Raw genomic sequence first — 25,162 nt, forward strand, 5'->3', positions numbered from 1 at the left:
AAGCTGAAAATATGAGAATTGTTCTGAATTGTACAAAAAGCTTCTTTATGGCTTAGACCAGGGGTAGGCAAGTTTGGTCCTAGAGAGCCGATGTTCTGCAGAGTTGAGCTCCAACCTTAATCAAACACACCTGAACAAGCTAATCAATGTCTTCAGGATTACTAAGGCTATAGGCAGGTGAGGGTTTTTTTCAGGGTTGGAGCCAAACTCTGCAGGACAGTGGCTCTCTAGGACCGAACTTGCCTACCCCTGGCTAAGACATAGTTTCAGAGTTCATATTTCTCTTTTTTTCTATCATTAATTGAATCACAGTTTTGACTATTTGTCGAGCATTTTCTGTCATGTAGTAACATATAGTGATTACCGGTACTTGCAAATAAGAAGTCTGCTTTTTAAAAAAAATAAATTTTGACATAATATATATAAGAAACAAAATTTGATTGATGAATGCAGTGTCTCTACGTTTTTATTCAACATCCTTGTATTATGTATTGTATTCAATGATGGTGTCCTGAGTAATGACCCCTTTTCATAAAACATGCTAAAATACATGCCGTTCTAGTATTTATAAATAGAAGATGGTGGTTGGGGTAAAGGAAGCGTAAATGGTTAGGATTGGCAAAGTTGTGTTGGCAGTTAAATTGGTTTCCTTGGAGCTCAGCGATCTGATGGCTGTACATGTGACTTGTGTGAGCTGTCAGGTAGGCATGAAACCTAAGTGGCAGTTTAGAGCAGAAGAATAGTGGGTCACAAGAAGGGGAAACCTGTCACGTAACCCATTATGTGGGCATTTTTGTTGAAGGATCTGGATTCATGGCAAAACAAGGCATCCCACATAACACCTTTTATGAGGTTAGAGACATTATTCAATGGCAACTGCTCTTATTCTGAAAAGGAACAGGATTTTTCTTCCCTATTTTTAACCACAGGTTTGTCATGCAAAAAGTTTGTGGCCTTTTTGCCACTTCTAACCAATCCAAACCCAAAGATTTGTGAAAATCATAGCTTGCCTTGCACTATCAGAAAGATTTCTTGCTGGAGCATTTTTAAAACTTTTTTTTTTTGTATTCCGAAAGCATAATTGACCTATCGGTAAACCCCTCCCCTCGAACGCAGATGAGCCAATGGCAGATGAGTATCAGTTGCACAGGGACCGGAACTCGGACATCTTTAGGTTTCAGCACCATAGAGAAACCGAGATCCGAAGCTCTCATCGGTTTGATGGTGTTTGTGCTACAAAAATTGTAAAACGATGTGCCTGGGGTACTTGTAACACTGATTCCAGGTATCCTGAGAGGATGGTCATGGGTATTCATGTATTGAATCACCGTACAGTGCACGTGTTCACCAGCGCGTTTCAAAAGTGTGATAAGATTTGCATGAAAAAAAATAAATAATTATCTACGCAATACGGCTAAAGCCGGTTTATTTATAATATCACTGATGTGGGCGCAGTAACCTGGTTCCCTAAGGATTCAACCCCAATCTCAATGAAGATGAAAACGTTAATTTTCTGATTGTCATACTCTCATTAAGTTACAATTAAAGTTAGTGAGTCCATGTTAACGTACAAACCTAAATAGCTAACTGTTCTCACGTCATATACAGACTGGTCTATAATTCAGTGCCTCTCCATATTAAACTTGTTAAATGTAAATTTATTTAATCTTACTCTGCGGTACATTAACAGTGTTGATCCTGGATGTTGTTTTTCTGTGATCGTGACGACCATAACATGAGGCTTCTCCTGCTTGCATTGTGATCTGTAAACCCTCGCTTCCAAATTAATCTTGTTACCCACCATATTATTTTAAAATCTTTATACATCCCTCTATGGCATATTTAAGTCCCACTCGAATGCTCCTCGATGAGAGGTGGTCCTTCTGTGTCCAGAATTTATCAAAAACATCTTGGGACAAGGTTTTCACACTGACAGCCGTTTGTTTGTCCGAGTTAGCAACAGTAACTAAGGGGGGGCGGGGCTTACCGATAGGTCAATTATGAAACCAAATTGCTGCATTTGTCCTCATTCCTCCACTTACTAAAAATGAGCCCATTTTTTTCCCCTATTTGTGCCCTGCTCTGCCACTTCGTTCCCAAAGATTAAAGGGTGGAGGGGGAGAAAGCCGAGCTGGCAGATCCCTGAAGGAGGAGGACTGTCCACCACCTGTAACAAAGAGGAGGAGGACAGCAGACTGAGCAGAAGCTTAAAAACTTTGAACATAGTGGTATGTGGCAAATAACGGCATGGTTCCAAGCACAATGTTATGCCCCAATATCTAACCCTGTTCAAGGCTTTGAAGATGAGTGAAATGTCATAGTGTATATGCATGATATGCTGTGTAATAGGCCATGTGTCAGGTCCCATTTCTTTAGGACACTTTCAACCATCTGTGGTTTTTGTTGTTCAAAAAGGGTAGTAACTGTCTTTATTTGATCATTCGTCTTCTATTCCGAGGGTTTTTTCTTCTTGTCCTGTCATTTGTTTCAGAAAACGGTTGTCTAAACCAGTTTTTCTCCTTTAGCAGAGCAGATCCTATTTTATCCTTGAATATAGAAGCAGCTCTTCAGGGTTGCAGCAGTGGATTTTTTCCAGCTCCTGTGAACTATCAAAGGCTCTTGTCTACAGTTTCATTGATCACTTTTGCCAAGATGCTCTGTTCTCTAGTTTCAAGGAAGAAAATGATGTCTAACCTTTAAACTCTGCTTTAGTTTGATGTCCATGTCAGATGTAGAGCTCCTGAAAGCCCTCAGAGCTGTGTCTGGCCTGCAGATAGTTGGATGGAGTGTGGGTTCATGTTATTTCTCCTCTTTTCGCAGAGGTGTGAGCTGTGTCCCCACAAAGACGGAGCGCTGAAACGAACAGATAATGGAGGTAGGACATCTAACTTTATGCTGATTGTTTTTACTTTTTGAGGAAAAAAACAGTATTAAGCCTAATCTACATGTCATTGGCAAGAACAGACTGCAGTTACTCAGTAGATAAATATAGGCCAGTAGCATAAAATACTTCTTTTTTTTTTTTTAAAGGTTGAGTGTGTAAGAGACAAAATATTTTATAAAATCTTTGGGTTAGCAGTTTTACTATTATCTCTCAGCCCAGTTTTATTTTGTGGTGATACAATAATGTGAAGCTCTTGAGAGGAACATATGCGCTGATGAGGATGACACCTTTCTATTTTGTCGCCTCTAAGGAAAGTCAATGTAAAAAAAAATGTATTGATTTGATTATCTCTTCTATGGAGTATTTCACTGATATCCTCTGACAGATTTAATTATCACAGAAATGCTACTGCTGAAAGGATATAATACTGTCTCTCATCAATAAGCTGTTAATTAGTCATATGTATCTTCATATGTCTCACCTCAAAATAATCTAATTTGGATTTCAGGAAATTTTTACAATGAATCTTTTTTTTTTTTTTTTTTTTTTTTTTTACCATTTCTTCTTTTAACATCTAAACTGCTTTTGACTGAACCAAGAGTTTGACGTAGTCTTGGAATTTTTTTGGCACATGAGGCAGATTTGATCTGCTTATTTTTCAGAATAATTGAGCAAAGGGTGTTAGGAAGTGTGTGTGTTTGTCTCTCACCTTGTTTTTATGGGTGGGCAGTCTCAGCGGGGTCATTGTGGGGCTGAGAGGGGGCGACTCTTCTTCATGCTCCGGGTTCACGGCAAGGGCAGTTCAGAGACTGTAAACATGGCATGGTACACAGCTGCGGGACCATACCCCATCTTTAGGGGTGGTGAGCTGTTTAACGGCCATGAGGGAAACATCATTGCCCCAGGCTTATGGTTTAGCTGTTTCAGACCATGTAATCTCTTTTTTTTGGCTTGAATTTGTAAAGCCTTTTGAAATGCTTCAAGATAAGCATTCCATGTTTTGTCATTATTTACGAGTAGGAGTGAAGAATTCTTAAACATAAATTTTAGAAAGAGCTTGTTCGAACCAGATCTCACAAGTGAGATTTAAGTGTTCACGATTTCCTTTAGAGAAACCTTTACATTTCAGCCTACTGAGGAGTAAAACTCAGCTGCAAAGTCCTCCTCGTTCCCCAGACCAGCACATGGAGAGGTTTTTACAGGTGTTGCTACTGTTAAGTTATGCAAACACAATAATAATCCCAAATGAAAATACTGGAGCAGTGGCATATACCTGGCACAATAGCATGTTGAAACACATGCAAAGAAAAAAAAACTCATCCCTTCTGCAATGTTCATTGACCATTGCCATAGCCTTTCGGTTTTTACTGATGCTTTAGTCCCCAAGATTTCACTTGTTTAACTAGAATCTGAAGAAACAAGATTGTTTGAGGACTTTATGCTAAGCTAAAGACATCTTTGGCAAATCATTCTCTTTTTAAGTGTGCCACCCTTCTGTTTGAGGGGTTTAGAAGTTCTTTGGGGTGTGCTTGGGTTTTATTGCCTGGTTTTATAGGCTTCTGCTGGATTCTTGGAGGGACTTCAAAACAACAAAACCCACCTCCCTGTCCCTTTAGGCTGGGGTCAAAGACAGTTCATGGGTTCACCTTTAAGTTTAGGCCTGTTATTGTGCCCTTACGCTGGATAAACAGAACTCATTTGCTCAGGTTAATTTCAACGATATCAATAGCATCTGCTTTTTTTCACAAACGTATTGCAGAGTATGGTCATTAAATCTAAATCAACTCCGTTTAGGGGTTTTGTGGTTGAGACAGTTGATGTGGGGAAAAAGTTTAGTAGTAGTCTGAAATTATGATATAATATCTATGTAGTGTACTTGTGGCTGACACCCTATGGTTCAACACTTGGTCTAGACGCTAGGCAGGAGAGAATATGCCTCTGCCTCTGCCTCTTCCAGTCCTGGGTGTTTCGTCTTTGCGGTCACACTCAGCCCACATGCTTTAATAAGTGTTTTTCACACTGTGGAGGAAGCCAGGCGTGCCCCATAGGCATGACTGTAAGCAAACAAATGAACGTGGGCTCTTTTAAAAAACAAAAAAAGAAAAAAAAGACAGAAAATGATTGTGATAGTCAGCAGACACATATTCAATTTAGATGTTTCTTTTATTGCATTATCCATGTTTTTAAGCATCATATTTTTTATTATCATTAATAAATGAGAAATTTAAATGTTATGCAGTTGATTTTATAATAAAAATGACTGGACTGTTTTTAAGTGATTTGTATTGCTTATCATTTATTTATTTATTTTTGCCATTTAATGGTATTTTCAAGCACATTTTTTATGCAGTTAAACCCAGTTGCATCTTCAAAGCAAGTTCTCATAAAAATAAAGGAATAATTTAATCTCAGCTGTTTTATATAACATCTTCTGATCATATATCATGTGTCTTGTTTAGGTTGGGCCCATGTGGTTTGTGCTCTTTACATCCCAGAAGTTGAGTTCGCTAATGTATCCACCATGGAGCCTATTGTGCTTCAGTCTGTCCCCCATGAACGTTACAACAAGGTAAGTTCCCTAACCTCTGAAAGACAAACGCTTATAGTCTGGATATCAATTGAAAAGCAAAGGCTCAACATAAGAGCCTCATAAATCAGCTCAGCAATGTAAACAGTATGCATGTAAGGAGTTTAGGTCTATACTGTGAATGTGTTTTCTTAAGGGACCAAGTGCTACATTTATCAATCTTGTATAAACATAGAATGTTGCTATTAATTATGCTACAAAGCTGAATGAATGAAAACTGAGATTCATGTTATGGGAATTTACACATACGGTCTAAAAATGAAAAGAACCAACCATACTTATTTGCCATTGAATTTCCTAATCCATTATGGAAAATGAAAAACTATTTAAAAAAAAAAAAATTAATAGGCTACAAATGATTTTATAATCTGTATACAGTAAACTGACTTGAAAATGACTGGTTTGTATAGCTGATGTGTTCTGATGGGTTCTGGGATACTAGCAGGTGTATGTGTTTACTACTGTGCATCACTGTAATTAGAGAGTAATTGCAATTTGCAAAGTCCAAATGTTTAGACGTTAGTTTAACTTTATACTCAACCGTTAAGGGGTAAAAAAAAACAGTGTTAGACCAAATACTTATGGGATATGCCATGACACCGTTCTTTCATTTTTTCATTTGAAAACATAATTATGTTTTGTTTTCTATGGATGCCCTTCAATGCAGTAGATAAGTAAAATACAATCAGTTAGTGTTATATGATTTGGATTCAATACTGTGTCTGATGACTCGCAGGACTAAGGAGCCAAGTTTAATCTCATGCTTGAAATAGTGGGTTTAAAATCTGGGATAAAATAGATTCAGCTCTGTTGGTAATTGAGTCCTCACTGTGAGCCAATTTAAAATGGCATGGTTATCACTTGCCTAATAATCGAGGCGCTGGGAAGGGCGGCTTCTGAGAGACTTGTTAAATTGGTAGAGCCTTCACGCTATACAAGATGTGGGCCGTGCAGCAATGCATTATATACCATAATAACTGCTTTCTGTATGTGAGGAATCACTTTGGTGACTGTTTTTTCTTTCTAGACGTGCTACATCTGTGAAGAACAGGGCCGTGAGAGCAAAGCTGCTTCTGGAGCCTGCATGACATGCAACAAACATGGCTGCCGACAGGCCTTTCATGTCACGTGGTGAGTTGCAGAGCCGTAATATTCCAGCTAATTGACCTCATAAGCATCTTAATATCCTTAATTATGTAATCTGTTAAATGGAACGGAATAGCAACGTTAACTACTAACTTTCCTTTAATCGAATTAAATCTTTTTACTTTCATAACAAATTGTTGAATTATAACTGTTTTAATCTGCATTGTGTACAGTCTTTTTAAAGCTGCTTTTTCTTTGTCTTTGAATAGCGCTCAGCTTGCTGGGTTGTTGTGTGAAGAACAGGGCTCAGATGCTGATAATGTGAAATACTGTGGATACTGCAAGTACCATTACAGCAAACTGGTAAGAATCTGCTTTTTCTAAACCATACTATACTAACTATAACACCCTGACACCAAGCACCGCTGCTACTGATCCCAAAGCATTCATGCATTTAATCACTGACATTACAGAAATTGTCATTTTGAATTAAACCATTAATGATGTTTAAGCGGAGTATAAATAAAAGTTTTACTGTTAAATATCTTTACGTTGTGCATATACAAATAGATACGCTTCCGTTCAAAAGTTTAGGGTTAGTAAGATTTTATTTTTTAGGGGAAGAAATTCATAGTTTTATTCAGCAAGGATGCATTAAATGGATCAAAAGTGACAGTAAATACATTTAATGCTACATTTAAAATATTTCTATTTCAAATAAATGCTGTTCTGTTGAACTTTTTTTCTTCAAAGAATCCTCACAAAATATTAGTTTTCACATATCTTAAGCAGCACAACAATTTTCAACTGTTATAATAATAAGAAATGTTCTTGATCAACATATTAGAATGACTTCTGAAGGATCATGTGACTCCGAAGACTGGAGTAATGACTGCTGAAAATTCAGCTTTGCATCACAGGAATAAATTACATTTTAAAATATATTAAAATGGTTCTATAAATTTGTGACAGTATTTCACAATATTACTGTTTTTACTGTATTTTTGATCAAATAAATGTAGCCTTGGTGAGCATAAGAGAAAAATCTTAGGGTGCTTTCACACTTGGTTCGATTGCCTGGTACGAACCAGAGTTCGATTTCTTGTCCCCCTGCCCCCGCTGGATTGTTCACGTTCTATTATTTGAGTCGAACTGTGGTGTGTTTGCGTCATCAAAGCAGTTTACCCCTGTTGGATGGTAACGACGATGCAGAGAAGGTGGCAAAATGCATAGTGTTGCTCGCCTCACTTGTATATTTTGGTTTTTGAACCTTTGGTTTTGTTTTACAAGTATCAGTAATGGCACTTGCCGTGAATGTACTGCAAATGTTGTAAAGAACGCTGGAGTCCATTTGTGCTGAATCCGAGCAAAAATTAGATGTACGTACATTCTCGCTGCTTAAAGTGCATCAGTCCTGCTTGTCAGGAAAGTGAGTTAGCACACACAAACACAGTTTTATCAAATCTTACATCATTAAAAGCAGTTTACTTCCACGATTTAGTATGATTGCGTTCATATCAGCAGCGAACCACACCGGAGTTCACATGAACCGTACCCCAGAACGCTCTGGCTCTGTTTGCGGGTGCTCACCTGAGTTTGGAAAAGAGAGTTCACATCATCCAAACGAACCGAACTCTGATGTCATTCGAACCCGGGTGTGCACCAAAAGTGCTTGTGTGAAAGCACCCTTACAGTCCCCAGACCTTTAAACGGGAGTGTATATGGTTTTCCCATAAATGATATGTATTTTACTTGTCAATTAGTATTTGATGGTCATGGTTTGTGTATTTTGTCATTAGTGCTTCATCTATTGAGGTATACTTCATGTCTCTAGGGCATTTCTAAAGCACTTAAGTGACTGATTTTTGCATTCACCAATACATGAATCATGTTGAGCACATCATTGTGACCATGTCATCATTGTTCAAGCTGTTATTGCGCATCTAGAATCACACGTGAACTCGCCAGACTCTCGAAAAAGACACTCCCTCATCTGGAATATCTCTCATTTCTCGAATGTCTGGCACTCCTGGTCCAATTACAGCTGCTGAAAGCTGAGCTGTGGCATAAGCCCCCCCGTCCACCCCCAGTGGCCCCTGCCGCCCCCACCTCGATCTCCCTCAAACCCTTTAACCCCTTAATCTCATTGACAATCAACAGCAACTCACTGGACCTTTGTCTGTGGCTCTCCTTTCCTCTCCTTCCCATCATCCCCCCTCTTTCCTGCATTTCCCCCTTCACTCTGTCTTAATACCCCTCTCAGAAAAAGCGGGCTAAGGTTTCAGAGAGATACAGGGACTGCCCAGTGGCAGCTCTCGGTGACAGCATAACGGCCTATAGTTTTCCGTCCAGCTTTGCTCGGTCCTTAGTGGGCTTGTGTGTGTGTGTGTGTGTGTGTGTGTGTGTGTGTGTGTGTGTGTGTGTGTGTGTGGCAAGGGGTTTTACTCACTCCAGCCCTGGAGCTACACTGAGCTTTAGAGCCACAGCCCCCTGCTGCTTCTCAGATTCGTGCTGTGTGTGTGTCTATCCTCCCACTCAACAAAGGCTTCTCAGATACTGCTAGTCCTCTACAGGTTTTCTGAGTGAGGGGCTGGAGGCAGGGCCAGCGCTTTGTGATGTTCTCATAGGGGATTGTAATGAGTTGAGGATGGAGGGATAGTGATGTTTATTTATGTATACACCATTTTATTTCATTCAAGCACTTTTGACTACTCTGGTTACTGGGGAATAGACTCTAGAGTCATAGTATTTCATGTCTTGTTTTTCAGATTGGTTAGTGTTGTCAATTTTATGCATTCATTCATATTTTACTTTTTTTTTTTTTCATGGTTTCAGTTGGGCTTTTTGGCATCTGTAGTTTTTAAATATATATTTATATAACTATATTTTTTAAATATACTCTACCATTCAAAACTTTGGGGTCAGTAAGAAATTTATACTTGCATTCAGCAAGGATGCGTTAAATTGATCAAAAGTGACAGTAAAAATATATATATAATATATAAGACTGGAGTAATGGATGCTGAATGTAACACTGCCATCACAGAAATAAATTACATTTTGAAATATATTAAATAGAAAATGGTTATTTAAATTATAATTTACAGTATTACTTTTACTGTATTTATCAAATAAATGACTTTTCAAAAACATTTAAAACAAATCTTACTGACCCCAAACGTTTGAATGCTTGTGCATGTTTATATATTTGTATAAATATATATTTGACATTTGTAAATGTATATAAACATTTTTTTGTCTCCCATTTTGTTAGAATAAAGTGACAATACCTTGCTTGTTTTGTTTGTTGTCATCCATTGTGGTGATTGCTCTATTGTACAGGACAGCATGATGTTTCTGCAGGATGTACCATGTCTCCCTGTCACCATGTTAATGGACTGACAGCATCAGCACAGTCTCGTGGATTAATAGTTCAATAGTGGGCTACTAACCCCTGACTTTTCCATGTAGGCCTTTGTTTCAGTGGGCTGCTGGTAAACAAAGACCATTTTGTGACCTGAGGTTTTTTGTGGCATTTGTCGTCAATAGCAGCTTTAGAGACTGTTGACTTAAAAAGAAATGTGGCACATTTTACAAAGGTGTTTTTTTTTGTCAGTTTGAATGTCAAGTTCATGCATCATGGCACAATGTTTTATATATTTTTTTCGTAAATATAAAATAAGCTGTTTCTGTTGGTAAATGGAGAATGATGTTGATTTGTAGTTGTATAGAGAAATCAAATATAAGTGACAATATTCTTTGACAGTATTCTTTGGCTTTCCTGAACTACATTTCCTTAAGTAAAACAAACTTGGATGTGGACAAGGCATTAAAATAAATAAATAAACAAACAAACAAACATTGCCATAGGTTGACTTGATTAGCTCATGCAAGTTGCTTTTGATGGAGTAACCATTGAATTTTATATATATATATATAAAAAAATCCTGATTGGTTCTCATGACAATGTTTTTATTCTTCAACTTCTTTTTCCGTAATTGTTTCCTATTTGCTTCCTTTGTCTCAGAACGGGCTATTTTCTTTGCTGTTAGAAGAGAGAGAAGTGAGAAGTAGGAAAAAAGGGTAATTGGACAGACTTTAAATGGTAACTCGAAGTTCCTTTTTCACCTTTTAGAGAAGGAGCAAAGGCCGTGGTAGTAGGGCTCAAAGCTTAAGTGATTCTTCCACTCACTCTTTGGATAAGCACCATGACAAGGAGAAGAAGGTAAGGCAGCCTCCAGATCTACCTCACTTCCTGCCATGTGTGATTGATGCCCCCCTCCTCACGACTTCAGACTATGAGGTTAATGAACAAAACCAAAAACTCTTTGTTTGTCCGAAATATGCGAATTACACGAGCCACTGTCACCCTGTGCCGACCCTCACATGCTCACTTTTTATATCCCACTAAGCTTTTAAAGCCACGGGAGGGAGAAGAGTGCCTTTTATCACTCAAAGTAATTAGTATTTTGATGCTGCCACAAATTATCAACATAAAGAGTGCTGTATGCATAAAAAAGCATCCGTCATGGCCATTAGTTCCACAGAGTCTGTTTAATCAGTATTGATAGGTAGTGTAGTCATTTGTTCCACTAATTTTCTATACCCAGCCATACCGAATGAAACATGTAGCATTATTAGCCCTGCTCGCCTTTTCATTTAATTCAATTAAGCGTAGGCCCTGCAACACAGCCTCACATCAGTAAATGTGTACGTAACGGCAGAAGACGATCCGTAGTGCATGTAAAAAAACATGTTTGATTGTGCCTCTTGTCTGTATTTTTATCTTTTACTGTAATAATGGTGGTATCGGAAATCTTAATCTAGCAGACCTCATAGTGTGAAATGTGTGGAGGAGCTCATCACATCTATCCATCGTCATTGATAATTTTCTGCCTGTCCCTAAGCAGCTCCCACCGGCCACATATTTCAAACACTCTGCCTCTGTACAGCCATCTTAATCAGCGATAGCTTGCCTGAATTGTTCTATTTGAACCAGGTCAGTAAAATAGCTTTGTCTTGATACTACATTTATTCAAACGTTTCATCGTGTTTTTCAGTTTTTTAAGTTTGTTGGAAGGATTAACATTTAATTATTATATATTTAATTGTCTGTTCTGAACCTTTTTTCTAAATCTTGTTTTTTTTTTGTCATTTAATAATTCTACTTAATAGCTGTTTTTCAAACAGTGATATATTTTTGACATTTTTGTAAAAAAACATTAAACGTAACAAGCTTACCCCAACCTACATATAAAGTCACGTTTTAATTGTAAAGTGTGCAACCACACATGCATTTTTTGTTTATATATATTTTTATTTTATTTTGCTATTATCTTATCTTTTAAAACAAATTCATTATTTTGATAATTATAAATCATTTTAAAGTAATGTGAAGAAGGTATTAGACTGCATTTGAGAAACTGTTACATTTATGTGCTTAAATGTAAATCTGAATGCTCACAATAGTCAGATGAGCACTTACAGCGGGGAGTGCAGGTCATTGGGGCTGTTGGTTATTTGACTCAAATTCATTAATTATTTGAATTTGTTTGAATGCGTTTGCATTGGAAATGCATACCAAAATGGAGTGGATGGTGCTCTTTTAAGCTGCTCAAAGACCGACTGTGCAGCCTGTGTAATCTAGGTCAGTGAAAGATTAAATATGAGATGCCATTTAAAGCCGTTTCTCCCAGAATTATTCTGATATTTAACATCTTCACCTTATTCTGCATTGAGAGGGGTTGACATTAACAATGATTCAGGTTGGAGCTGTATTCTTGAAGATCGTGTTGTGAAGTGCTCTGTGCTCCGCCATGGCTATTGTTACGACGCCTGATTTGCATTAGCAAAGGGGGCCCATCCCCCCTACTCCACATTCCCAGGTCAAAGGTCGGGGGGCTCAGATGTATACCTAGCTAATTCCAAACCCCAGGGCCAAACAACAATAGAGGCTAAAAGCTTCTCAATTTGCAGCTAGTTCAGATGTGCTCTGAGAGGCCTTCGAGAGCGGCATCTGGGAATAAAATGATGTTTTCAATCTCTCTTCCTTCTCTTGCATCACATATCTTAAATTCTAATCTGTTTGGGATTTTAGCTTTGTTTTCTGGATGATTAGTTTTTTCTTTTGTATTTAAACTTTTTTTAAAAACTTTTTTAAGATTTATTATATTTATTCATTTCCGTAGTTGAATTTTAATACTTAGCCTGAAGCCTCGGGAGTAATTTCTTTGTTCATCCTGAAAGAGATTTGCTACATTTCACTAATCTGCTGAAGGCATTGATGAATTATGATAAATGCCTTGGCATTTTTGTTCTCTCTCTTTTCAGTCACCTCTGCCTGAACTATTCATCTTTGTATAATTAAGATAGCTGTCGTCTTATGTCAAACTCTTTCAAGACGTTTATGTCAGAATTTTAATTAGACCAGTAAACAGCAGTTCATAAATGCATTTTGTCATTACATAAGGGTCTACATATCTAGATGGTTTCAGTTTATTTATTTGATGGAATTAAGATGAATGTTGTGTACAGTAGTGACAGGATTTTTTTTCTCATACTAACACTGCCTTGTCAACACCTTTAGAAACAATGTTAATTAAGACTAAGAGTTTTGTCTTTGAATCCTTACGAAATTAACTCTTTTCTTGTAGAGAAAATGTGGCATAACAAAGCTTTGTAATTTCAGTAAATGCTGTCATAATTGTAATTATTTTGTCACTGGTAATAAACTTGTCATTTTGGTTTTGTGGTTAAAAATATGTGATTTGCAGCATAAGCAAATAATTTTTAAACATGAAACAAAAACAGTGACATTTGTTTTGGATATGTAGGTTGTAGATGAAAACCAATAGCAATACATATTCAATACAAATACAATCTTTTCCAACCACTTAAAAAAAATTCCCAAGGTGCTTATTCAACACCTTCATTTCCAATGTGTATGATTTTTCTGTTCTAAGAAAATGGCATTTTAAAATGGTATATGCAGGAAAATGGTAAATGGCATAGAAGAAGCTCATTTTCATTTTCATTGAAAAACTTGAGCCTGAGGGCCACTGGAATTGTCCCCGTCACTTGCACAGAGAAGTAGCATAAACCGTTATGTTCAGAATAATTGTCGATTCTAACTGAAACAATGGCTGGAAGATGACAGAAAGGGGCAAAAAAAGATAGACGTTTGTATATCGCTCCAGTGGGGAATGTGTAAATATTCTCTACGAATGGTTCAGGATCACTGCATATTTTTACAGCCATGCTCTTAAGAAAAGAAACGGAGAGGTTGGAGGTGTTCGATTGGAGTGCGAGGTGTAAATTTGTTCACGCTCCCGTTTCTCGGGTGCAAATAGAGCTGTGTACAGCAGCACTAGACTGGGGTGTAAATTAAGCTGCAGTAGAGACTGGTCAGGCCTGCAGTGTGAATCCTTTCCCATCCAGAGGAATACCTTTTATTTTTCTTTACAGGAAGATCTTCATGGGAAGCACAAGTGGCTCACTTGCTTAGATTGAAGGCATGCAAACGATTGACTTTTTCAGAATGGGACTTGCATTGTTTCACCTTTTTGCATTTCCCATCTTTCTGTCTCTTTGTTTTCAGAAATGACAGTCTAGGCTAAAGTCCTTACCAAGCTGTACTGGCTTCAGTCAAAACCTTTTCTGCACCATCTTCATTAAGTTTTTTGTTGTTGTTTCATCACAGAAACATAAAGAAAGAGATCGCCACAAACCAAAGCACAAAAAGTCTTTGGAAATGACGCCTTCCCTGGTGCCAGCACTGATGGTGTCCTCTGAGAAGGTGAGTCCACCTGTCTGTTAGACTAGGATAGATGCCTGAGAGTTTGTCAAATGTCAATAAATAAGTGCATTCTAAGCCTTTTTGCCCATGTGTGCATTCCCTTCTTGGCCACAGAGCTACAACAGCAGCAGTGGCGGAAGTGTCTCCTCCATTTCCTCCACTCAGAAGCGACTGGATGACAGTGGAGGTCGTTTCACCAATGCCAACTTCCAGGAAGTTCCATCTCTCTCTAGTTCCAGCTCCAAGGATGGCGGCTCCTCGGATGGTAAGAGCTCGGATGGCAAAAGCAAGAAGTCCAGCAGTCACGGCACCAGCTCAAGCTCGGCGTCCAGGGGCCGCAAGTCCGTGCCGAGCAAAACCCACGGTCCTGTGGTCACCACGGCGACTTCATCCACGGCCCCCTCCTCGACCAGTCCTTTTCAGCAAGGTGAGACTTTCAAACTTGCCAACTTCACTTTCACTTCAGATTGTGGATGAGGTGAATTGGTAAACACCCTCTCCATGTTCCTGAATTGAACGGCCAGATTCAAGTCTCGTGCCGACTTCCTGCGCGTGACATTTTGAGTGAGTCTGTTGTGACAGAGCTGGATGGAAGCCAGAAGCCGTAAGCTTGGCATGTGTGTGCGATAAGGCTGTCGTCTGGCTGGCTGCCGCTGTAATGTGGAGCGGAGAGTCTTTCCGAACTGGCAGTGCTGTGGGTGGCGTCTGTGTCTGTCTGTGTGTGTGTGTGTTTATGTGTGTTATGAGGGAGGTTTGGGAGTCAGAGGAGAAGCATGTTCCCTTCCTTTCTGCTATCATGCCGTGATGGAGGGATTGAAGCAGAGGTCACGTCTGGAAAATTCAGACTAATCATTAATGTGTCAAAGTGCGGCAGGGGCCTCCTTGTTGGAGTTACGCGCAAACTTCATGGAACCTGGAAGAAGAAACAATGCAGTGTTTTCTCAGCAGAGCGCAATGAGATCAAAAGATGTTGGAGATTAACTATAGAGTCTAATCTTCTGACTTAGAGTGTCATATTCTCTGGGCTGTTGTGACAACACAGACCCAGCCACACAACTGTCCCGTTTGGCCACCCTGATGTAATATCCCAAGTATATGAGAGATTACAATATCAGCAATCTTTTATTAAATTGAGTCCTTTGTGTTTGACAATAACAGAGAGCTGTAGTAATATGTAAAGTTTTGTATATTGCCGCTTATGTGAATCTTGTTGTTGTTGTTGTTGATATAAGAACGGCAGATAAAAAGTAATATTCTTTGAGTCAGGATTTAAGATTTTAAGTTGTGTGCTCTCTTTTCAGACAGATTTTGCTTATCTTAAGGCAGTAAATGGATAGCAGTGCTTAATCTAGGATCCAGCGATAAGATATAGCAAAATTCCTGAATGTGTTTTTGGAACAATTACAAAATGCAGCTAGTTATCTATTTGTCATGGCAGATTTTTTGTGATATTATTTTATCTATCTGTGCGTGTTTAAATGTTTGTGGGATAGACTTGTGGGATAGACTGCACAGTAAAATTGGGAAGTAAAGTCTCTGCAGCCTCTTGCCACAGCTGTGAAAACATGCACGTCAGAGTTGTTTCTCTGGCTTTGGTTAAAGGACGAGTCCTTGCCTGAGGCGAGGGTCTGAATGAACACCTAGATCTGGGTCACCATTCACCTGATTGTTTGGCTTCCTGCGAGTTTAACTGGTCCAGCAGATTATAAAATTTCCTAATTTCTTCAGAAAATGGTTTTCAAAAATATTCTCAAATACTTTTTTTTTTAGAATCATCAAAATCAAAAACAATTTTGATTTTGAAACTAAAACATTCTCATCCAAGAGGTAAAGTTAAGTCATTGTGTTTAAGTTTCATTTTTGAATGCCAGATCAGGAGAAAAAAATGAGCATCAGGTCATTGATCCTCCTACCTATTCAACGTTTTAGAGAGGATTTATTTTTATTTTTTTCAGTAAGATTTTTCTTTTTAAATCTTACCAGCTCTTTTAACTCTTTCCCTGCCAGCATTTTTTGTTTACAATACGCTTACATATGCTTTCACTTGTTTCTGCTTCTTTTTCGCCTGTGTTTTGATCCCGGATATTCTGTACTCTTTCTGAAGATGTGTAATAGCGCTCCCATACCATATAACTGTGAAAACACGGAAAGCCGTCAAAATTCCGTCAATGGTGGGGAAGCGTAGTTTCATAAATTACGGAAAATTCTGTCAATGGCGAGGAAAGCGTTAAATGGTAATGTATAATGTGGCAAAAGTTGCTAAACTATTATGCAGAGAATTGAAAATGATTTATACAATTTTACAAGCTCTTAGTAAAGATGATTGTAGTGCTTTTGTCCAGTTTGGCGTCCAGCTATGCTGTGTTTCTCTGTCCTTAAAAATTGAGGCTGCAAAAAGGTATTCGTTTTATGACCACATGCCACCTCTCTTTTGGTTTATGCTGACGGTCTGTTAATGTGGTTGTGACATTAAGGTGCACTTTTATCTTCATCTCTTCCTTTTTCTCTCTCAGGTCTTATATTAGGCAGCAGCAGCAGCAGTAAATCAGCCACTAGTGGGTCTGTGGTTCAACCCACATCTGATTTCCTCAGCTTCTCTGATCCCAGCCTGAGGGCCGGCGACTCGTACACGCCTCCATCCTTTGGCCGTTGCCACGCAAAGGGTGGTGCGGAAAGCGGAGCCTCTGAAGGCATGATGACTCTCAACACCTTCATGTCCCTCCCCCAAAGCTCCAGCAAGCATTATGAAAACTGTCACCCAGCTGGAGAGCTGGGTGGCCTGGCCTCCGCCGGCTACAAACGACCCCAGCCCTCCTCGTCCTCTTCCTCTGCGACATCATCTTCATCTACAGGCGAGGATGGAGTGAAGAAGAAGAAGAGAGGGAACTGGAGGAATCGGTATGGACCGTGCTTTACCACCCAGGACAGTAAAACCACTGATACTGGAGAGCACGGATCCACAATGCCCTCATCCACCTCTCCTTCGCCATCCTCCATGAGCACCATGTCCTGCCGCGGGAGCACTGTCAGCAGTACTGGAGGTGTGGGAGCGGTGGGTGCTGGTAGCAGCAGTCTGGGGATTCAGAAGTCCCCATCCCTCCTCAGGAATGGAAACTTACAGGGTATGACTGTCAGTTCCCCACCTGCTGGACCAGGTGAGCAGAGAGAGCCATAAGATGCATTTCATTTGTTTAAAGTTTGCTTAAATTCAGCATGAAACTAAAATTGTCATTATGAATTGTTCAAATGTGCACGAATTCTCACTAATACAGAAAACTTATTTTGATGTTGTGGATGATAGCAATATAGTGCATAACAATAGGGCTACACGATTAATCATATTTAAATCATGATCAAGATTTCTGCTGTTCTCGTTTACACATAATCGTCTTTGACCTTGGCACATTGGTTATTTATCCTTTTTTTTTCTTTTTTCGTTTGACATTTCTGTTATCTTGCATTGGAAACAAACTTCTAGCTTTCATGCTTTGGGTTGCCAGATGTCAAGAGTTCAGATCCCTCAATCAAAACTTTTCTCTTAAATGGATACGTATTCTTCCTTCCTAGTGTTTTACTTAATCATCTCAACGTGGTAGCCATGTGTATCCAGTCTCTCTGCACTGTATACAAATTCTGATGATCTTAAAACACAAACACACAAAAGTTTAGCACTCTTTATTGAGATATCCTGTTCAAATGAATGTGTAATATAGCCAAACTGTGTCTGTTTCCTTCGTACAAGTTGACATTGTTTTGATTTGTGCTTACATGGAAGTATAAGGATTCTGAGGAAATTTCTCAAATGAGAACAATGATGATTAATAATTAATGATTATAATATGAACAACATAATCATAATTATCAGTTTTCACATTCACAGCCTCATTTTTATTCCTTTTACAAATGACGTCTACCATGACTGAAGTTATTTTTTTTTAGTTTTTAATTCTTTTTAATACGTCTACACACTCTTTAATCCAAATATTCTCTCCCAACTTTCTTCTCAATTTTTCTTTCCTCATCTTTTCTTGTGTCTGTTTTTTTTTTTTTACCTTTACTGTTTTTCTTTTTTCTTTTTCTTGGACCCATACAAATGGAAGCATATAAAAAAATGGGCTATCATAAATTGGCATGTTTTGGTCAATCTGAGATAATTATTTTTCAGGAATTACTCGTTGGAGGGTCTTTTCAGTATCGCAGTCAGTTCAATTCCTCTAATTCATCTTAATCTTGCCATGAAGTGCAGTTTTTTCCATCTCTATTTATTAAAAAAAAAAAAAAAAAAATCCATTTGAGGTCCGCTTTTCTCGAATAGAAGCCTGGGAACCAGCATGATGTTGTTTTGGTCTGTGCTGAAGCTCATTAGGATAAAAGTGGATGGAGGTGCTCTCTAAAGTGCTTCCTCATTCCTACCTGATTGAGAGCTTAGAGTGGCCCGCTGAATCTCCATAGAGATGCACATTAACCTGTTGAGCCCGAGGGAGCTGGAGGAGGGAAGGAGCCCGTAACAGGCAATTAGTTAAAATTTTATTTGTTCCTCCCTGTCGTTGTATTCGCTCGGGATCTAGAGTGAGCCGACATCACTTACTGGTTCAAGATAGTGTGTAGAAATGCCCTGACCCCTACTGGCCTTCCCGTTCACTGAGCTGGAACCAGAACTTGCGATCTCGGTCCACATACTACGTTCTTTCTCACTCATTTGCTGGCACTATCTCTCTCACACCTGCTAAATCTAGCCATTGACATAAGCGCTCCACGTACACATGCCAGCTAGAATGTTAAACGGGCCTTATCTGTGGCGCTGCACTGTTGCTTGGCAACCATCCGGCTTTTTTGTAGTTTCTTTCCTTCTGATTAGAACTTAAATCTGGTGTGTCTTTTTTTCCTCTTTCACTCCCCGCTATGTGCAGACGGCACTCTCACCCTGTCCTCTCTCTCAAGGATTTTTTTGTTTGTTTTGTGCTTGTTCTCCCACCCGTCCCTGCCCTCACCTGTTCCTGGCCTTTGACTGGACTGTAAATATTTAGCCATTGCTAATGCAGGGCTACAGCAGAATGCTCCACCTCATCTATCTGTCTCACCCTCCCTCTATTGCTCCCAGCCCTCTTTCTCTTTTTTTTTTTTTTTTTTGGATGGATGGATGACTGGTTTATCAGGGGAGCAGTGGGGGCTATTATTAAAGGCAAACATCCATCTCAGCCCTGGTCGGGTGTAGGGCTTTATAGGGTGTTATTTGGAGAGGGGGGAATGATTCTTGTTGGTTTTCATCTGAAATTAGAAGGAAAAGCTGGGTGAGACAAATGAGCACAATATAATGTTAAGGCTGGAAGACTCTACACAACTTTTGATGACTGAACAGATTTTAAAACACTAGGCATTGTACGCTTGTCGTACGCTTGTCATTGTAAATATATTTTAGATGGACTTCTTTGTAATTTTTCTGTAGCATCTTGCACATGATACAGCGTGATACTAAAAATGTTGCACACAATTTCAGATAAGTTCAATATAAAAAGAAAATGCATTTTTTTTTCTTACTGCCCTGCATTTTGCATTTTTAAATGCTAAAACATATTACGTGTTACAATGTACCTGTATGACTTTCTTTTCCTCTTTTAAAGAAAGAGAATGTTTGAACCATATTTTCCATACACTGAATACAATTTTGTCTGTCCATACAATGAAGTCATTTAAGCCCCATTGGCTTTAATTATATGGACAAAACAACACAGAGACATTTCTCATCATATCATCTTGTATGTTCCACAGAAGAAAGTCACACAGGTTTGGTGATATAACAACATGATACAAATAATGACAGAATTTAATATTTGGGTGAACTATCCTTTTAAGCCTGGATTTATTACTCTAGGATGAAACTGTGCAGCTGTTCTGTCCTTTCAAGTAAACACTGACAAGCAGTGCATGCATTTGCTGCATTAACTGCAGCCGTGCGCCTTAACTTATCGCTCTCTGTCGGGACACATTAGAAACATCAAGCCTGACTGACTGTTCGCATGTCATGGAACATATCTTGAAGCTAGTAACCCAACGCAAAACACTTCAAGACATCGATTACTGTTCATGATAGCACATTTAAATTAAAAACATCTGCCACGTCAAAGGCCTAAAAATGTTCTACTGCCGTGCAACAATACCTCGAATCAGTCCCTCCTTTCTTCTCTTCGTCCGTAAGGAAAGTGCAGAGGATCCTTATCAGGTTCTGGGCCTCGTCATTAACCTCCCTCTGAACTCGCATGGATTTTCTGCTGAGAGAGGAGACAGGGGTTTGACTTGAAATGCTGGCTAATCTAATTTGAAATTTCCCCTCTCTTCCCCTGATTTGATAAGGGGGGGGTTTCAGGAGGAGATGTTAAGTCCTGATCGATCGGTCTCGTTCGATCAGCACCAGATAACAGGATCTTTGTCCTTGCTTTGTTTGGTCGCTCATGTCTTGTAACCTCTAATCAAATGCTCTGTTGGTTGACCTTTTTCTGAAATGTTAATTATTAACCAGATTACCAGATCAACACGATGATTTAAAGATTGATCCAATCATTAATGCATCAAGTTAGCCGTTTGCATTCACAAATCTTCTGAAAGTAAAAACGAATTGGGATTAAGTGGAAAACCACGACACAGTGATGTCTAAGCTTCCTTTCTCTATTGCATATGCCCTATGTGGAGTTCAGAGCTTGGTACTGTAAATGCTTCACGTGGTACCTCTCCGCCCAACAATGTTTCCTTGTTTCAGCAGTGAATGTAGACTGCCGCGAACCATTCATTCCTTTGTGTGGCAAGGGGGCCTCTCTCGTTCCTGCAATGGGTCAGCCTGGGCCATCAGCTGGGTTTATTTGAGATGGTGGCAGGGGAGGAGGGAGAGAGAAAAGGGGGAAAAATCAATAAAACAACAGCAACAACAAACAGCGTGCATGTCATGAACCGGCACATAAATATGAATGGGCCGCACTCCTCCCTGGCACTCCGGCCCCGCCTGGAAAGCCCGTTTTTACAGAAGAAATAGTGAGTCGTCAGATTCAGGGAACTGTTTTCTGGGTCACCGGGAGGCCGGTGCAGAGTGCATGTTGAGAGGACTCAGAAATGCTTTGTGCTTGCTCTCGATGTCTGCTGTAATGAGGGCCTGGTCAGACAGGCCATTCAAAGTCCACAAAGTTCATCTCAGGGGCAGCGAGAAAGATAGATGGATAACTAGTGAAGGTATATTGGAGGACAGAGGTTGCCCTTACAGCTATTAAAACTTTGCTTTTACCACTAGATTACAGGTCATAACCTGTGTTGATTTGTTTCACATCCCCCAGTTGCTATGCCAGATCTCCTGCTAATAAACAAAACAATGTTATTTTTGACTGAGAATTAAAGAAAAAGGTTGTCTTGGAGATTATTAAAGATGTGCTGTTTTACTTGTATCATTTACTGTAATTGCTGTCTTTTTGCAGGTTCGTACCCCAGCAGTAGCGATGTAGCCTGCTCGTTGCCCAGTGCGGTGCTTGGAGGGTCTCTGTCCGGATCCAATTCCGAGTTACCTGCTCATCAGTCTGTGGTCACTTCAATGCCCACTCTCACCTCACTGCCCCCGACCGCCCCGTTCACCAGCACTTCATCCGCACATGTGAGTATTTAACGGACCTTATTTTGCATTCATATTTTTTTGGATTATTTAAAAACCGATTTGGTTTGCTTTTGGTGAAATGGGCGAATGAATAAAAGAAATCGATTTGAGCATAAAAATGTGATTCAGCATCACTAGGCTATATTAAAACTGCATAAGATTTTTTTGTTTAGGGTTTAGCTACTAATACACTACCATTAGGTCAGTAAGATTTAAAAAAATATATATATATATATATTTGAAGGATCATGACGTGACACTGAAGACTGGAGTAAAGACTGCTGAAAATTCAGCTTTGCCATCACAGGAAAAAATACATTTTATAAAATATTCAAATAGACAACAGTTGTAATTGCAATAGTATTTTACAATATTAGTTTTTACTGTATTTTTGATCAAATAAATGCAGCCTGGGTGAGCATAAGAGAACTTTCGAAAACAAAGAAAATCTTACCGACCTTAAACTTTTGAACAGTAGTGTATATATGCGACGAAAAGTAATACAGCTAATCGCACAGCTTAGTTTCTGCTCACACGTATCCGTAATGCATTATCTCTCACAAAATTAACCAATTAAATAAAATTATACTCATAGTTTTTGTACTGTGTGTTAATTTGCTCCAATTTTATCAAGATAATTGCTGTTTAAGCACATTCATGCCACAAATAGTAATTAACTCCTAAAAGGCTCAGATGTAAACGTTGGGTGCAGCTATTTATGTTTTAAGTAACTCTCATGTGATGTGATTTTTTCCCTTTTTTCTTTTTCTACAGAACAAATGAATTTGGTTCTCAAGTGCCCAGGTTGTGCTAATGCAATATTTATGTAATTGCGACAGTAATATTAACAGTACGAAGGAAGCCATCTAAGGGCCGCATGTCTACATAACATGTCAGTGGGAGAAGTAAAGTTTGTCACTTCAGACCTCATTTTTCAGCTCTTGAAAGACAGTGTTTTGAGTCATTTAGGGTATTTATTACTAGGCTGCTTAAGTATATGGTCTTAACGGATGAATGTGATTGTGTTTGCATTAGCTAGTCAGAGAAGTATGTGTGGTCAAATAAACAGAACGACACTGTGAGAAAAGAGCTGTAATTGGCTTTATATTTGCTATATATGGCGCTTTGAGTCAGTAAATATATTTATATGTAAATATAGATATTTTTCGATGTTTTTGAAAGAAGTCTCTTATGCTCATCAGGGCTGCATTTAAAATAAATAATAATAACTTTTTCTATTTTAATATATCTTAAAATGTATTTTTTCCTGTGTTGGCAAAGCTGAATTTTCAGCGTATTCTCTGTCAAATGATCCTTCATAAATCATTCTAATCTTCTAATTCTAAATGCTCAAGAAACATTATTATCAATGTTAAAAACAGTTGTGCTTCTTAATATAATTTTTGAAACTGATAAATTTGTTCAGGATTTTTTGATGAATATTTCATTTATTTGAAATATATATTTTTTTGTAACATTCTACATTTATTTACTGTCACTTTTGATCAATTTAATGCCTTTTTCTGAATTAAAGTATAAATTTCTTCGTGCAACAATATTTGAATCATTAATAAACAGAATGAATGAATCGGCGACTTCAGAATCCCCTCCCACTCGTTGACGAACTCCTGCGTGTGTTTAGATGGCAATAATAAAGTAAAGTCATTCTTACAGACTCCCAGCGCTGCTCCAAATAGGCCCTTTGGAAGCGCACTAGAGACTGAGCACCATCTCTGCCGCTCTCCTGAGCATCTTTGTCTTGACTTGCACTGCTGTAGCAACCGGTCGTTTCCAGGCAACAGGGCTTTGTTTGTGCAGATCTGCCCTCTCTGCAGGCAGGGTGGCCTTACATTAGGAGATGAAGTAAACCCACTGATGGCCTTAATGCTGCAGGGCTCTCGGCGGTCCAGCCCTTTCTAACGCACGCTTGCAAATATCCTCCATTAGTCCTAAGCTTTATGGCATAGAGACTTAATATGATGGACTTTTTTCTTTACTAGGTAGTAGGGATGCACCGATACCACTTTTTCCAGAACGAGTCCGATACCGATACTCCCATTTTTGGTACTCGCTGATACCAAAAACGATTTCTAATTTTAAATGTATTAGAAGATAAGCCAAAGGAATATAAATCATAATTAGTTGGCTTAAATTGTTCATCAAATCTATATTTCCTTCAGTTATTTTCATGCTTACTTAAGCCTGCTAAAATGCATTGTATGAGCTTCTGTTACTTTCACTGTTCATTCTATTGCCCAATCATATTTTATCTTTCATTTAATAGCACATCACATATTTAGAGCAGCTCCAGAAGGGCTCAGTGCTGAGTATTGGGTCAGTGGTACAAATGTTTAGACACCAGTGAAATATCAATTCTTTATTTCAATTTTGATACTACAAAAACTACCAGCCTAAGTAATGTGAATTTAAAACATTATTAAAGACAAGTAACCAGGCAGTAATAAAAAATATAGCACAAATAAATGCCCCTTTAAGACCGAATGCACGGACCCCATTTGAATATACTGTCTGCGTTCACTTGAGATATAACCGACTTTGTTTACTGGGATACTCGCCAAGACGGGCGTTTTTACATAAACTTGTGTGAATTCATCCGAACAAGCGCAAGACGTGAAAGACAATTTAATTCCGTATTCACGCGCTGTCTATCAAGACGTTGGTTTTCGGAGTGGTCACTTTGGATGTTTCGTTCATGGAACTTCTTGACCTGCAAACGTCCTGTAATAATGTAGGGAACCACCCTATTATACATAAATCAGGTAAAAGTTCATGTTTTACTGACATATACAATTTAGTTTTAATCCAAATAACACGTGCTGGGTGAACGATCAGCAATCAAGAGCATTCAAAAGAAGTTTTCTCTCTCTATCTCTCTCTTTTCTCTTATTAGCTCGAGCACCACAGCTATATGCATTACTATATTTCGTTTAATATTCCACTAATAAGATACATTTACTTCATAGACAGTCTTCTTTTTTTAATCCCCACTATACCTTCTGTTGTCAGTGTTTCTTTGTCTGGACACAAACACTGTACACGCTGCCTGGTATCGGTTGTTGGTATCGGAGCATTTTTACAAGTACATGAGCTCAGTATCGGCCCGATACTGATATCGGTATCGGTGCATTCCTACTAGGTAGTTAGCAGATCAGTAAACAG

The 25,162-nt window shown here is 38.8% G+C and overlaps 1 protein-coding gene across 6 annotated transcripts in view; it reads left to right on the plus strand.

Annotated features, from left to right (window-relative positions):
• Positions 1-25,162, plus strand: part of mllt10 (MLLT10 histone lysine methyltransferase DOT1L cofactor) — a 49,796-nt gene that overhangs the window by 7,820 nt on the left and 16,814 nt on the right. For 4 of the 6 annotated variants that reach the window (XM_084102600.1, XM_084102601.1, XM_084102602.1 and 1 more), the window contains exons 3-11: positions 2,821-2,875; positions 5,344-5,453; positions 6,499-6,602; positions 6,827-6,920; positions 10,693-10,782; positions 14,257-14,352; positions 14,467-14,779; positions 16,866-17,507; positions 21,810-21,982. In XM_084102600.1, the coding sequence (XP_083958726.1) occupies positions 2,821-2,875; positions 5,344-5,453; positions 6,499-6,602; positions 6,827-6,920; positions 10,693-10,782; positions 14,257-14,352; positions 14,467-14,779; positions 16,866-17,507; positions 21,810-21,982 (1,677 nt within the window). The remainder of the gene's footprint in view (positions 1-2,820; positions 2,876-5,343; positions 5,454-6,498; positions 6,603-6,826; positions 6,921-10,692; positions 10,783-14,256; positions 14,353-14,466; positions 14,780-16,865; positions 17,508-21,809; positions 21,983-25,162) is intronic. The other 2 variants (XM_084102604.1, XM_084102605.1) reach the window with 1 other exon arrangement.

This window comes from Abramis brama (assembly GCF_963993115.1).
Source record: "Abramis brama genome assembly, chromosome: 24".
Taxonomy (NCBI): domain Eukaryota; kingdom Metazoa; phylum Chordata; class Actinopteri; order Cypriniformes; family Leuciscidae; genus Abramis; species Abramis brama.